The sequence below is a fragment of the Amblyomma mixtum genome, chromosome 7 (assembly GCF_055824585.1).
Source record: "Amblyomma mixtum isolate Tamu chromosome 7, ASM5582458v1, whole genome shotgun sequence".
Classification (NCBI taxonomy): Eukaryota; Metazoa; Arthropoda; class Arachnida; order Ixodida; family Ixodidae; genus Amblyomma; species Amblyomma mixtum.
This window is the reverse complement of record NC_143018.1, coordinates 12,258,031-12,273,754: the sequence shown is the minus strand read 5'-3', so window position 1 is coordinate 12,273,754 and position 15,724 is coordinate 12,258,031. Positions and strand designations below refer to the sequence as shown.

At 44.6% G+C, this 15,724-nt stretch overlaps 1 protein-coding gene across 2 annotated transcripts in view; it reads left to right on the top strand.

Annotated features, from left to right (window-relative positions):
• LOC149335041 (cytochrome P450 3A14-like) overlaps nucleotides 1-15,724 on the top strand; it is a 46,967-nt gene that overhangs the window by 16,706 nt on the left and 14,537 nt on the right. For both annotated transcript variants that reach the window (XM_089553727.1, XM_089553726.1), the window contains 3 exons: nucleotides 10,520-10,616; nucleotides 12,399-12,451; nucleotides 14,837-14,933. In XM_089553727.1, the coding sequence (XP_089409853.1) occupies nucleotides 10,520-10,616; nucleotides 12,399-12,451; nucleotides 14,837-14,933 (247 nt within the window). The remainder of the gene's footprint in view (nucleotides 1-10,519; nucleotides 10,617-12,398; nucleotides 12,452-14,836; nucleotides 14,934-15,724) is intronic.

Genomic DNA, 15,724 nt, shown 5'->3' with positions numbered 1-15,724 from the left:
TGGGACGGTCCGAAACGTGTTTCGTTGCAATTCATTTCAAGCGTCATTGCAATTTTAGTTCAGTTGCTTGTTTCCAAGGCCTCTTCGGCAAGGCCTTCAGGGCTAAAAGTTGAAACCAAGCCAGTCGTCTGGGAATGCAAAAGCTATAACGTTCAAGGCCGCAACTGGCATCTGAAGAGGAACGCTAAAGAAGGTTGGTTGGTTTATGGGGTTTAACGTCCCAAAGCGACTAAGGCTATGAGAGACGCCGTAGTGAAGGACTCCGCAAATTTAGACCACCAGGGGTTCTTTAACGTGCACTGACATCGCACAGTACACGGGCCTCGAATTTCTCCTCCAAAGAAATTCAGCCACCGCGGCCGGGATCGAACCCGCGTCTTTCGGGCCAGCAGCCGAGCACCATAGCCACTGATTCACCGCGGCGGCTGAACGCTAAAGAAGGGATTGAGTAATTATCCGAGGAGCAGATTGTGAGGCTTTTGACCGGTGCTGTTATCCTTCGAAGAAATGTGAAACTGGCCACCTCGAAAAGCCTTTAAGCTCACTGTCGAACGTAGCTGGCAGAAAACGGTCTGTGTTATTTTTGAAAGCAATAGGAATGACAAGCGTCTCCTAATAAAACCCTATGAATTATAATCACTTACGTTATAAAAAATCATTAGATTGATTCCGCGCTGATTCCGCACTTATGCTAGTGACACACATTGTTTCAGTCTAAATAAGATGATCACAGACCTTTGGGCTAGTTGGTTCATAGCAGACACGTACAAGCGCAAAAAAACGCGGACAGAGAAAGAGACATTGACAACACGAGCGCTTGGACAACACAAAGCGCTCGTGTTGTCCAAGTCTCTTTTTCTGTCCGTGTTTTTTTTTTGCGCTTGTACGTGTCTAAATAAAATGATAGCCTGCTCCTAACAAAACCCTATGAATTGCAATCGTTTACATTTTAGAAAATAATTAAAGTTATTCCGCGCTGATTCCGCACTTATGCTAGTTACACACAGTGCTTCAGTATAAATAAAATTTATCTTACTCCGAAGCGGTGAGATGAATACCGGGACAAAGGATAGAATGAGCCATCTAAGAATAATTTGCCCTTTATTTGGTACGACCTTGGCCTGTGTTCCCGACAGCTACAGCTCGTAATGCGTAGTCTCTGGCCGCGAAGTACATTTCACTCTGTTGATACTATCATGCTACTCGACAGAACATGGAGTACCTCGTATTGATATATCAAATCGATAGCGCTTAAACGCGAATGCGACATATCACCGACTAGTGATGGCTTGCCGATACTTTAAAATTAAATTCACTTTATTTGTAGAAAGCAAGTATACATCAGGAGCAAGAAAGTTTAAAAGAGGAATATTCTACCAAGGAAGACGAGGCAAAAGGCGTTTCATCTACGCCTGACAAGGCCTCGCCTCCTGGCGAGAAATATTTCACTCTCTAAGCTACAAAAGCCGTTGGAAAAAATGCATTGCACCTTTAATTACGTGCAGAAAAGACAAGCATTGTACACAGGGCATTATATGAAATTAAATTCGTAAGTACTACAGAAAACAAGAGAATTTTTCTCCGGACAAAAGCCTTCATCACAACCAGTTAAGTTAAAAGGCAAGGAGCCCATTTGCAAAAATATTTATCTCAACAAAAGATTAGTTCATACCTAAAAATCCTGGGAAGTAGGCGAGCTTTCAGAAGCCGGTTTATATCATAGCTTTACTTTAGCAGGAACTGTATGAAGCTGCCGGAAATATGACTGAGTGGCAGAATTATGACTGAGCGGCAGACTACTTCGATGACTGATCGGCAGAATTGCTGCTTGGTGTTCGTGCACATTTTGAAGGATGCGCGAGCAAGAATTTTCGGCTGCAAGCAAAGATAGTCTTTCTTTCATCAGACTTAAATACACGAAGTTTACTTTGCATCTCTGTACAGAAAGTGGTGTGAGCCCGCAGGACGCAAAAGGTTGTGAGCGGGGTATGACCGTCGGGCTATTTTGCAATCAGCGCCGATCAAGAAGCAATAGAAAGCTACAATCTTTAGTCAATAAACAGAATGTAGTGATGCAAAAACAATGCTCCTCATTAGTGTTCTTTTAACAGCTAATCATTATTTTAATGAATATACTACCCAAAGAATGAAGCTCATTGGTAAATCAACAGAATACACCATGCCAGCTGCAAGAAAGCGTGCAAAATTCTATCGGGGTTATTCATTAACCAAGCCCCCAATGCACAGCTTGCAGCGTTAAAAAAATCAAAGCACAGCACATGGTTTAAAAAAATTAAATATATGAACGTACATTATTATTAGCCTTATATTTATGTATAAAATATACAATAAAAATTAAAAAAACTTCTTATCTCACTCTTCGTGAAAGCTTTAGGAGCCTCACAACCTACTATGTAGCTCAGTGACTTTCGATTATTCTCTGGATGTTTGGACTGAGTGGATGATGATGATGAAAACGTTTATTAAAGCCACAATGCTTTAGTTGAAGGGAAAGCTGATCGGGTCCCTAGTCCGGGACGCCGTTGGTGAAAGCCGCTGCCCGTGCTCTGGCGACGAGGGCTCGTTGTTCCTCGAGGTCCGAGCTGGACAGGGCCGCCTCCCAGCCCTCCCGCGTTGGCTGATTTATGATCTCAATGCTGTCATTTTTCTGACAAGCCCATACCATGTGGTACAAGTTTGCCTTCTGGCCATAAAATTTGCACTGTGCCGAAAAGGACTCGGGCTCAATGGCGTGAAGCGTAGAAAAATTAACTGCTGATTTATGATCTCAATGCTGTCATTTTTCTGACAAGCCCATACCATGTGGTACAAGTTTGCCTTCTGGCCACAGAATTTGCACTGTGCCGAAAAGGACTCGGGCTCAATGGCGTGAAGCGTAGCTGGATTATTGAAAGACATAGTTTGTAGCCTGTGAAGGTGACATTCCTCTGATTTACTGAGACCCTTAGCGGGCCTCGGGAGTGTCCGCCTTTCAAGGCGCAAATGTTGTAATATTTCTGAATATGTTGTTAACGGAGAGGGGGAGCCTGAATCAGGAAGGGAGGACGTAGAAGGATTCCGGGGAAGAAAAGCTCGAAATAATTTCTAGCGAGTATGATTTGCAAGAATACAAATAATAGTAAGGGCTAACTCCTGGCTGTCATTCTAGCGTTATTGCCCGACTTCACGTGAACCGCTCCATGCAATAAATTAGAGGTACTGTGTGCAGTAATCTGTCAACCTTCATAAGCATAGCAGGCACACATGAACCATATATCAAAACACGATATCTGAGGACAGATTCTTCTGAAGACCAGCATCAGATGTCTAAATTTAACCTAAATGTAACATATTAAACCTAAACTAAACCAAGTTTTCAAAAAAAAAAATAAGGGATTCTCATACACGAGTAAAACCAGCGAAGTGCTATTGAGAGTAGTATCACTTCAGAAGTTTCAGATCGTCTAGAAAGAAAACAGACTGAAGTGCTGATAAGATACCATAGCGTAGGTTATTGTTAAAGACCTAAAAAGAAAGCTTGCCAAAGGGTCAACATTTGCTGTAACACATCTTTCGGCCAGTGCAAGCCAAAAGCCACGTTGGAGACAAAGCTCCAGTGATGAACGCATGTAGTTCTCCAAGAGCGCGTCTTGGAGCGCTGAAGTAACACGACTATCATTTGGTAGTTTTTTCTATTTCGTAGGCTTTCTTTTTAGGCTCGTACAAAAATCTGCGTCGTGACTGAAACCGTATTCTGAATACTTCACTACGCTGTTTGTTTTTTGTTTGTTTGTTTTTTTTTTAACGGTCTACAACTTCCGAATTGACCCGAAGCCGTTGGTAAGGCATGGTAAGAACAAAAGGCTGCTCTTTCAATTCATTAACAGACGATGCAAGCATCACTAAAAGGGTTTATAATGATTGAGGGGTCCTCAGTCACGACCGTACATCGCAACCTTTCTTCCAAATTACGTTGCTTCTGCCAACCTATCATGTCGTTGATTAGACCCCGCGTTTTTCTTACATTACTACTACGCCTATAGAAAGCTCAGCACTAAAGTATAGCTTCTTGCAAATCTCTGCTATGCGGTGTGTTTATTATGATACGCCCTGTATAGTTCTCTCAATGCGTTAATGCGCTATTTTTCTACATTTAGGTTGCACGTTTTCTCAAATCTACGGGTCCAATGGCGAACTGACTTTGAATGGCTTCTCACCCAGTGAGCGGATAGCCGGTCATAGTCGGCTGCGTCCCTTCTCGTCAACTATCGATATCAGAGCTCTTTGTATGCTTCTCCTGTGCAGACTTCGAGGATGTATATGTAGGTCACACCCAAATTAGAATATCTACCGTTTCCAAGGAGTTTTTTTGCTTCCCCTAACCATTTATCATACTGACAAAAACTACAACACTCGCTACATCTCAGGCAAGCCTTAGTCATCTTGCGCTAATTACCTTTAACAAGCAGAACAGCCCCGAAAGGAAATGGAACACATGGCGAGAAAGAGCACCTGCTTCAAACACGCCAAAAACAAACTGTTCGCTGGGCAACGAAGTGAATAGAATGCAACGTGAATGGAAGTATAGCGAGATAAAGACTGAGAACAGAATTATACGCATTAGCATGTCGGCCCGCACTCCGTCGGATTGCCTGAAAAATTCGAGGGACACCAGAGCTCCGCCTTAAGGCTTTGACGCGTATGAGTTAATGGGTCCCTTCAGCAGCCCTAGGCCTACTTTGCATGTCCCTTCGCACACACGGACGCTGTTCTTGTCTTTCGCCATCACGTAGCGCTTTATCACTCATCGCAGCACAATCATTGCAAGTCTATTTGATGTTTTTATTTTTAGACTATTGCATTTTTATTTACGAGGCACACAGTGCCTCCTTTAAGCAAGTCGACCGAACGTGCCTTGATGTCCTAGGTTTAGCATTCAGGAGAGCATGCTGCCGGGCGAGGCGGGGCTGCACCTTGTGAAAACAACCAACGCAAACGACACAAGAGACGTAGGGACGTAGGAAGGACGAAACACAGGAGACCAGGGTACTGGGTGGGAGCGCCAATGAAAAAGCTCGCCTTTTGCAAGAAGCGTTTCATATCAAAAAGCTATCTGATCAATGTGTGAGCTACACTTCTGTCAACCTATATTACACTGAGTGTGCATTTTTTGAGCTCGTTTTAGTGAGAATCGCGATTGCGTGATGTGCCTCCTACTTGTCCGCTTCTGTCTGCGCACGCTCGCCCTTTCCCTGTATATTACGGTTTGTAAACAATGAAAAAATGTCGTCATCGTCTGTGTTTCTTCCTTCCTACGTCCCTTGTGTCGTTTGCGCTGGTTTTTTTTTTTTTTTCACAAGATAGGTTTAGCATGGATGACCCGCGGCCCGAGTTCAGTTCAGTTCAGTTTGTTACCGTAAAGACCCACGCAGGGGTATTACATAGGGGTGGATTATACAGAAAAATAAGTACAGTGGGTCACAAGTTCGATCCCAATGTTATTATCTGATTTTCTTTTCGGCGAAATTAATTTACTTCACAATCTTACGTGTCATAACGACGTTTGTACCATGTTGAGACCTTACAACCGCAATTTATCTAATGCTTTAATCACTTTTCAATTCCGCAGCTCAACGTGTGACGTCGCGATCCACTCAACCCATCCGGATTTTCCCGACAGGGCAACTACGAAGCCGGGTTCACCGCTGAATGGGACACGTAATACAAGCGCGTTAACATATCGGGATTTCAGTTTCGTTTCTTTTTTAAGACGTTCACTGCGGCGGCGATTTTCGGAGCCCTATTCCCTGTGCCTCGTGGCCAACTTGTGGGCCACCATTAAATTATCTCGGGTGCCCCGCAGAATTCTACGCGACGCGTTCCTCGTGCTTGATTACTTGTAATAAATTACATTTTCCTGTAATTTTGTAATCAATCGATTACTCTTCTAAACAGCATCGTTGCTGTAATCAGTTACTGTAATCAGCTACTTTTTTCCAGACAAACACATAAACAGTAGACCTTCGACAGCCTCAACTTAGCGGCAAACATTGGTGCTAAGGGGTATGTTTCCTGCGTGGCAAAGCGACGTGGCAAAGCAAAGAAGCTCCCGGTCTAATGCATAAAACAGGTTTGCTTTTGTCTGAACGCAGTCTTAGCCATCACCCACATCACCGACATCGGAGACACCTTTCACAGCTATAAGCACACAGGGCTTCGACAGCCACGTCCAAAACGACCCGCTGTACTTTTGGTGCTTTAGTTATCACATGCAGTGTCTCGTCATCCTGAGCGACATCGACCATGACAAGCGCAATTACAAGAGTCTATCAGGATGTCATTATTGGCCACACTTCGACCGTACGGATAGCAGCATGGCTTAGCGCAGCACATACGCGTATTCATTCATGCACTGGCGTAGTCCGCGCGTAGCCCAAACAAGCTTCCAAGTTTGTTTTTTGTTGTTGCGACGCACAGTTGTAACCTTGGCATCTCGAAAACTGCGAGCCTTGCAGATGTTGGCAAATATTAATTTCAAGCTGTAATGATATAGGCTGATTGTAGCAGCCATTATTTTTTCAGTGCGATAGCAATTATACCTGGCATTCCCCGCATTTAGCCGTTGTGTGTCTGATTGTCTGTCTTTCTTGTTGTGAAGCCTGCTTTGCGGCTGACTTTCCCACCTGCCCACCAGGTTGTGGGCAAGCTGTCAGATGTAAGTACATACATGCAGCCCACCGTGCAAACTGCGCACCGTGGCAGGCGGCAGTTCAACTTATGATTGGTCTCGAGAGGTTACTTGGAAGCTCAAAGTGGGTCTCACAAGCCCTACCAATTGCGGCACTTACCATCGCAGGGCAGTGGCGCATCGCTTAACCGCTGCACCACTGCGCCAGGAGTGTTATGAAAACTCCCAGGGATCTATTAATGTGAAGTATCGAATGAATATGTGAATTAACCTATTACGCTATCGCGTCACACCCTTAAGGTGGAGCTTAAGTAAGTGTCGCCTCCATTTTTTTTCTCCACGTTTTGCATTCGCACGAAGTCCACTCCCATTAACCCAAGAGCCTTATGTGCTGTGAGATTTTCAGGTTTCTGCACAGAATACACTTGAAAAAAACCTTTCTAGGCTTGTTGGGTGCATTGAAAAAAAGAGAGAGAGAGAGGTCTAGAGCGCTCGGTTCAGCAATTTCTCGGTGTCTTTATTATGCGCTCTTTTATTTCAGACACTCATTCAATGTTACGCATTGCAGAATATTTGTTTTTGTTGTTTTTTTTTGCTGCTGGTTATTGAAACCAACTTTTCCAAAGGCATGCGAGCTAGCAACGGCCCTGGCAGGAAGCTCACCATCTTTCACAGCATGACTAATCACCCAGAGAAAGTTATAGAATTGTGGTGAGAGGAATTGTTCCTGCGTTCTTTCTCACAGTTCGAAGGCAGAGAAGTGAAAGGCAGAGTCTTGGTCAAAAGTTTGAAGTCCAGCGTAGCCATCGCTGTAGTGGAAGCGCTGACGACCGGAGGCTCTGTAAGTAGTAAACGCTTTTAATGGCACTTGTCCCTAGGCATTTAACTCTTGCTCAGGCTTAGCCTCAGCGCCGACAGCCGCCGCCAACCGGCAGCGTTTTTTGGTCTTCAGCCCCGCAACAGCGGTGGGCTCCGAACTTTTGACAAAGGCTGTACAACTAGCGCCATCTAGTCACATGCTTAGTAGTCATAACACCTGCACCGCCCGTCCGGTTCGCGATTACCTCGCGCCCTTGACTTCGGTAAAGGCAGACAGGAGGTCCAGATAGTGATTCGGATCATTAAACGCCGACCCTGATTTGCCTAAGCATTCGGCCGTCAGGATGGCCCAAGTTATCACGTGAAACGTTGTGCCAGTGCAAAACAAGGCACACCGAAAAAAAGCAGAACAAAACGACCGTTGGTAGAAGCCCTGGAGTAGAGAGGGAGCCAGCCATTGTCCTGCCAACTGCTCTTGTGTGTTCATTCTTTTGTGCTGTACACTGCTTTTCAAGGTGACTGTGGCCGCCGACGGCCGAATGTACTGTACTGCCATGGCTTTGGCAAATCAGAGACACATTTAACGCGAGGCCGGATTGCCTTGCGGTTGTGTAGGATTTAACGCGCTGTAGCTGACACCTGAATTATTAGGGATGCTATAGTAGAAGGCTCCGGATTAATTCCGACCACCTGCGTCTTTCTGCAATTGCCATGATTGGTCACATCTTTTTCGTCCGTTTTGTATTTTCGTAATAAACCATTTACTACTACTTCTGCTACTACTACAACTACCCCATTGAAATACGGCCGCGGTTCCATACCGTGACCTTGCGCTCGACAGCAAAACGACCAAGCCACGAGCCGTCACACGGGGTCTGAGGCTTAAGCACCGCGACAACTTTTCTTCCAGTGGAGTGGAAACTACAAAACCGAACGTGCTCTCTCTTCCTACAGAGCGGAATATATTCCCCACTTGCATTTGTTTGTTTCCTTTTAAAACAGCATATTGTCACGTAGCAGTTGGTACAGGTAGCGCCGCGTCTAGACGGCAGAGGAACGCCAACACCGAGAAGATGCGAACGCACACCGCGACGGCCAGGATGGAACGTCCAGTTTCGTTTTCTTCAGCAGCGAACAGCGGGGCGCACCAGCTGCGTGCCGAACAGCCGCCGAGCGGCTATTGTTGCAGACGCGGCAATACTGTCAACATCCGCTATTTAAGGCATATCTCCAGGCCAACTGCCAACTTTCTACGTTAGGAGTCAAGGAAAGAAGAGCATAACCTTGAATACAGCCAATTTGCTGGCAAGTCTTGTTACAAGAAGATTCCTCAGATGGCGCAAGCTACCCCACTGACGGAGTGAACTTTCCGCGGCGAAAGCTACACGTCAGTTTTCCAGATGCACCATCCTGTGGCCGAACTAATTGGCGGAATGACCCGGTTGTGGGCGCTCCGCCTCTGTAGCCTTCCCTCCATTTCCAAGCAATGCTGTCGCCCAGTATAGTTTTAATAACAGCCGCTGTATAAGTTGTGCGAAAATATAAGATGGGAAGAAAAATTACGGAGAGCACTTAAGGCTACTTTCATTCTTTGTATGCGATAGCATTGTTATTTCCTTTTTGCTTTATTTATTTATTTATTTATTCATTCATTCATTCATTTATTTATTTATTCTTTGTAATTACATAACCACTCATTAGCACACAGTCGTAAGGCAACTTATATATTAGGTTCACCTTTGTTTGTCAAGAAGCAACGTAGTTTTGTGGCCTGTTTTTTTTTTCCTTCATTGCCTAGTGTGTCGATGGATTTCACGTGAAAACTTATGGGCTTTCATTGCAACAAGAACATCCACCACTTCAGTGACTTCATCACAGAAATCCCGATTCCTGAGGACGTCATGCACCTTATATACATCCTCAGCATGATAACTGCCCACAGGGCCGACACCGGGATCACAATTTCTGACTGCCATTCGAGACCGCCAGATCACATGCAAGCCAAGAAGAATCAGCACATCATTTGGAATCAGCACTTCTGGGTGCGAACGGGTGGGCTCTGGGTTGCGTGCTCGCCTCGGAATCTGGGTACAGTTCTGTGTGCAGTTCCCTGCACCTTCTGAAGACCTTTTTATTATACCACGATAACGTCACCTCGAACTTTTGGGACCACTGCTGCTTGTCAATCGATTTTATTTTTTCACAAAGGAAGCTGGACGGCCTCGTGGGCTAAAAGCTGCTCAGGAAGTTTGATTGAAGGCCAAGAGACCACTGCATGAACGTAGCAGTCAAAAAGATATTTATATACAGAAAATATAGCACCCATAATCATCAAATAATAGGTTGGCAGAGAGTTAAAAGCATCAAATTAACATTGGGCATTGCAAAAGAATATGACTTGATTAAACATCTAGTAATTACATCCTAAAACAGTAAACATACACAAGGCAGCAAATTTCCTACTTGAGTTCCAAAAACAAAGACCTCAGCTGTATTCGATTCACTCCTACTATGTGCATAATTTGTTGAGTAATACTGGAAGATTGTGAACTAAAGATTGGTGTTTGTAAAATGTAGGGAAACGCGGAATTTTCCATACATTCAAATTTCTAGTGGGTATATTAGTGCTTCGGCGCTATAAACGGGGCAATGAAGCTATGTGGTTAAGCCGCCGCGGTGGCTCAGTGGTTATGGTGCTCGGCTGCTGACCCGAAAGACGCGGGTTCGATCCCGGCCGCGGCGGTTGAATTTCTTTGGAGGAGAAATTCTAGAGGCCCGTGTACTGTGCGATGTCAGTGCACGTTAAAGAACCCCAGGTGGTCGAAATTTCCGTAGCCCTCCACTACGGCGTCTCTCATAGCCCGAGTCGCTTTGGGACGTTAAACACCATAAACCAAACCGAAGCTATGTGGTTAGTAACTGTAGGACTCTGGGTTTCGTTGTCGATGCCCCACATAACGCTTTCGCATTAACACGTGCAATGACGAGGCACTTCCTTCTTTCTCGTTTCAGATGGCGATGGCGGCACTTCTCGTATTTCAGAAGACTCGGCATTCCCGGTCCTCGGCCGAACCTTCTGTGGGGAAACCTAATGGAGTACCATTCCACGGTGAGGATGGCTACCCGGCATGCGAATTCAGGAGCTGTGAAGGGTAGCGTGGTAGTGACGGGATGAACACGGCAGGAAAAGTGCTCACCAGGCAATTTTCCATGAGAAAAGAACGGAGAGGACTGGCTCATATGTGCGGTTATTCTGTTAACAGAAACAAAAACGCAAAATCTAAACAACAAAGGCTCACTGCGCAGTTCTGGAAATGATCAACATTTTCATTTTACCTCTGAGTCACCCATTTGTTTGTACACGTAGCAGTTTTGATTGGTCTCTACATAGCACCTCTTACGACTACACAAGTCGTAAGAGTTTTTGGGCATAAATTTCGGAACAAAATGATGAGATAGCATTTGGAAATAGCTGTTGTATAACAAAAGAGTCGTTTTTGGTATTAACATCTTTTTTTTTATTTCAAAAGCATGGTTGTTGAATTTGGCAGTGCCGTTTATGGCCAAAAATTAGGTATCTGTGTAAGGTCACTCCTGTTCTAAGTAACATTTTCTTAAGCAGATTAGATGGTTTACAATAACTTGCAGGGGGTGGGAATAAGAATATTTCGCTATGTTGACGATTTTCTGATCTTCTACAAAGGTTGCTAGGGTGGCCTTGGATCAATGAATATTCTTAAATTGTTTCAAGATTAAGGGCTTGGTCGGAGATTTACTATGAAACGACTGTCTCAAGACAATGAGCTGAGATTTTTGGACCTCACCTTGATGTTTCACATGCATCATGTGTGTTGGCGGTTTTCGCCTAGAAGTGCTAAGCCGCTGCTTGATTATGATTCTCCTCAATCGAAGCTTGTAAAAAGTCGCATCGCTGTGTCGAGCCTGCAGTTGGTCCTGTCAAAATCATGCTTTCATAGCATGTGGTATAGCTTTCAAGAACAAGTAACAAGGCTAGTGAACGCAGTGTTTCTCAGTCACATCATAATAAGAACGTGTGACAAGCTGCCGAAAAAAGTAAAACAGTCGTGCGCAGTTTTGCGGTAGCAGGAGGGGGTTGGACAGAGAGACGCTAAAAGACATAGACAAAATGTACATAGCTTGTCGCATGATTTGAAAAGTGTGGCCAGAAGGTATGATGTTGGTGTGGTCTTCTCAGCAGCAAGTAAGCTGTCGAAAATATGTAGCATGTTTAAGAACAAAGCAGCGAAAAAGGCTCAGGAAAGAAACACTTGTCGGGTGAAGCATGAGTATGCTTACGTTCCTTGTAAAGTGGGTGTGATATACAGATTTCCGTTATCTTGTGACAAAGTGCATCTGGGTCAAACTGGCAGGTGTATCAATTTTCGGTTACGGGAACACGAGCGATTACTAGAGATTGGTTGGGAGTCAAACCTCGTTACCCATTGTAAAGGGTGTACCACCGTTCTTTTCTCTCACCGACAGTTATTTTAGATGCCCATTCGGCAAAGATCAACCGGGAAATCATAGAGGCCAAACATATGATGAGATTAGGGGAAGAATGTGTCAGTGACCCTTCCGTTGCTTTAGCAGATAATGAGGTTAGATTTCTTGAAGAGGGCATGTGTAGGGGGTTGTCATGACATGGTTTTTTGGTTTTGGTGATTGTGTGGTTTTTGTGCTGCTTGACTTGGATATATTCTGTGTTTTCCTCAATAAACGTTAGTTGCGAGTCAGCGCTCGTCCTGTTTGCTCTTCGTCCTCGTCTTTAGCGCTGTTTAGAGTTTAAGCTTTCGCGAGCCTTTTGTGAGCAATAAAGCCCTAAATTGGGAGGTTATTGTCATACCCGCAGTAACAGATGTTTTCTGCACAGGACCTGTACAAGGTGATCGGCCGGTGGATAGAAAAATATGGAGACATCTATGGGTAAGCGAGAACAACACGTCATTGTTTCTTCTTAATTGGTTCCTTAAAAAGTGAAACTAGTCTCTATCGATATATGGTCGCCTTCTAATGATAGAGGCCGCTTTCGCCTAAAATATGAGCTAGGAAAGGCCAAGAAAAGAAGTGCATGTACCGCGCCCATTACCTCTTTTCGCAAGCAAGGTAATATGACGCCAGTGCAATTTATTCGCGGATCTCTGAGGCTAGGCCCACGGCTATTCACTTCCGACGGGTATCACGGAGTGCTTTTCTATACTGGCGTCAATTGTTTAATAGAATGGCGGGGGGGGGGGGGGGCGGGGATTTTCATTTTTCAATTTCCCTTCTCAGCAGCAAATGCCCGATTTACTGTCGAGGAATAGTCAGTGAGTCACACAAAGCCAACCATTCGATATTTACTTCGAAGAAAAATTAAGGCAGTCTTCGATAGAGCCCCGTTGATGGAACTGAACAAGCGAAAGAAGATGTTTAATGTAGTTTAAGAAATTGTTGCTTGATACTGAAAGCGACAGCTATGTGTGGGATTTTCTCCAAAACTCATTGGTTCACCGGCTGGCCGAAGAGAATGCTCTTCAAGTGGACCCGAGCACAAGGGGTCACATGGGCCGAGATTGTACGGATGAATGGATGGAGTTTGTCAGTCTTTTTATTGAATCAGAGTGGTTGCTAGAGTCACATACCGTGCCCAGCAGAGTTAAAAGTACTTAATATCTACGTCCACGTGGCATAGCAGTTGACGGGAGAAGCCCCCATCAACGTCTGTGTTGTTGTGATTAGTAACTTTCAGGGAGGGGGGGGGGGGGGGGGGGGGGGGGGGGGGGGGGGGGGGGGGGGGGGAGCATTTGGCGACAGCGCGCGAAGAGGGGCAAGTGGCCGTTAGGACGGAACACTACACTGGTAACACACACAGAAAAGGAAAGAAGGGGGCACAGCACTTAGGAAAGAAGGGAACACAGCACAATCATCGTTACAAAACATTTCCGACTGGTGTGCAACATGCGACTTGCAAATTAACATTTCGAAGACGACATGTATGAACATAACAAGAAAAAAAATTCCTTTGTCCTTCAACTACACGTTATCCGGTCTTACAATGCCACACTTAGACAAAGCAAAGTACCTGGGGATCACATAACCTAAGGCCTGAAATGGAGCATACATATCGACAACATATGCAGCAGCGCGTTTAATCAATTCGGTTTTCTTCGTCGCCGACTATCAATGGCTCCATCACACGTAAAACTAACTGCCCACAAATCGTCAGTCCGACCTATACTTGAATATGCGAACACAATCTGGGATCCTCATCAAGAGTACCTGATAGAAAAGCTAGAAAAAATTCACTCCAAAGCACTACGGTTTACATATTCGAAGTACTCTCGCAATGAAAGCGTAAAAACCAAGCACATCAGTGCACAAATTCCAATCTTGTCTTGCCGTGGCAAAACGGCTGCAATGAAATTCCTTTTCAACCTTTATCATAATGAACTAAATATAGTTAAGGAGGATTACTTAAAAAAAAATTCACCGTCACTCCGTCCGAGGTAACCATACTAAATGCATTAAGCTATACTGGGCGCATTGTAACACGTTCAAGTTCTCGTTTTTACCGAAGGCAATCGAAACATGGAATGCCTCACCGAGTAAGTTTGTTCACACTGCAAATGCTGATGTATTTTACCAAAAAGCTGAACGTTTTTTTCGCCCAAGAAAATGAGACTACTTGACAGTGATTGCTGCTGCCTGTTCCACTGTGGTTTTGTGTTTTTTTGTCTGTGTTTTTGCTTCGTATTGTGCTATATATATGTACGCGTGACTTGACCCACTCCTGTATGAGCCTGAAGAAGGCACACAGTATTACTAAGTAAATAAATAAACAAATTTTTTCACGCATGCGTACCTGAGAGAGGGTGCGGGTAACCCTTACAAAAAAAGTTTTAGACAGTCTATAGAGTGTCTATAGACTTCTGTCTATAAAGTCTATAGAGTGTCTATAGACGAATCCTAGAGAAGAGTCCATAGGCAATACAAATGCCATAGATAGTCTATAGACAATCTATAGATTTATGGCCATACACTTTTAGTAGACTTTGGTCTATAGACAGTCTATAGACTATGAATAGACAAAAAGCAATGTCTATAGTAGACAGTCAATAGACTATGAATAGACAAAAAGCAATGTCTATAGGAAGTCAATGGAGTCAACAAGAAGAAGTCTGTAGACTGTCTATAGACCATTTTTATAAGGGAAAGAGGAAGATGGATCACAGCTGCCGCTCCCTCGCCCCTTGCAGTAGAGACACGAGAGGGAATTTTTCTTGCCTCGCAGTTCGCATCTCTGACTGACGGCTACGATTTCACACGCAGCTTCTACAACGGGGACGTGCCATTTGTCGTCACCACTGACCTGGACATGATAGAGCAAGTGTGCGTGCGGAACTTTAAGAACTTCATGAATCGAGGCGTAAGTACCGGAAGCCCAAAAAGGGGCGTAAAGGACATGCCGTGACAGAAAAAAGAAGCTTTTACAGTCGAGACCAAAACTACCAAATTCGCCAAGGAATAGTGGCCCACACATGGCTGAGCCATGTGAAATGGCTGCTGTGTCGATTGTATTGTTCTCAAGCTCAAAACGAGTAAAAAGGACAGGTTTCCGTAATCTGCCAGTTCAGAAACGACGCTAGCAGTATAGAAGACATGCTATAAGATCGGAATTCTGCAGTAGTCAGGCGGCATTTTGACAAAAACTGCACTTGGGTGAAATTTTTGCTGAGAAACAATTATCAGCAGCCCGTTCTCTATTAAGATTTCTTAGCTTAATAAAGCTCACAGTGCCTGGAAGAAATATCTGACAGTGATACCCAGTCGCCGTTTTGCGAACCTTCTTTTTTCATGGCCATGACACTGGATCTTATTTTCTGCGGTTCTCCAAAACGGTCCCCTATATATGTGTGGCGGTAGGAATAATTATGCATAGTTAAGGTTTTAAGAAGTGTTAAGATTACGAATAGCACTTTGGCTGGAGACGCTCCAATCAGTGGTTATGGTGCTCGGCTGCTGACCCGAAAGACGCAGGTTCGATCCCGGCCACGGCGGTTGAATTTCGATGGAGGAGAAATTCTAGATGCCCGTGTGCTGTGCGATGTCAGTGCACGTTAAAGAACCCCAGGTGGTCGAAATTTCCGGAGCCCTCCACTACGGCGTCTCTCATAGCCTTAGTCGCTTCGGGACGTTAAACCACCATAAACCAAACCA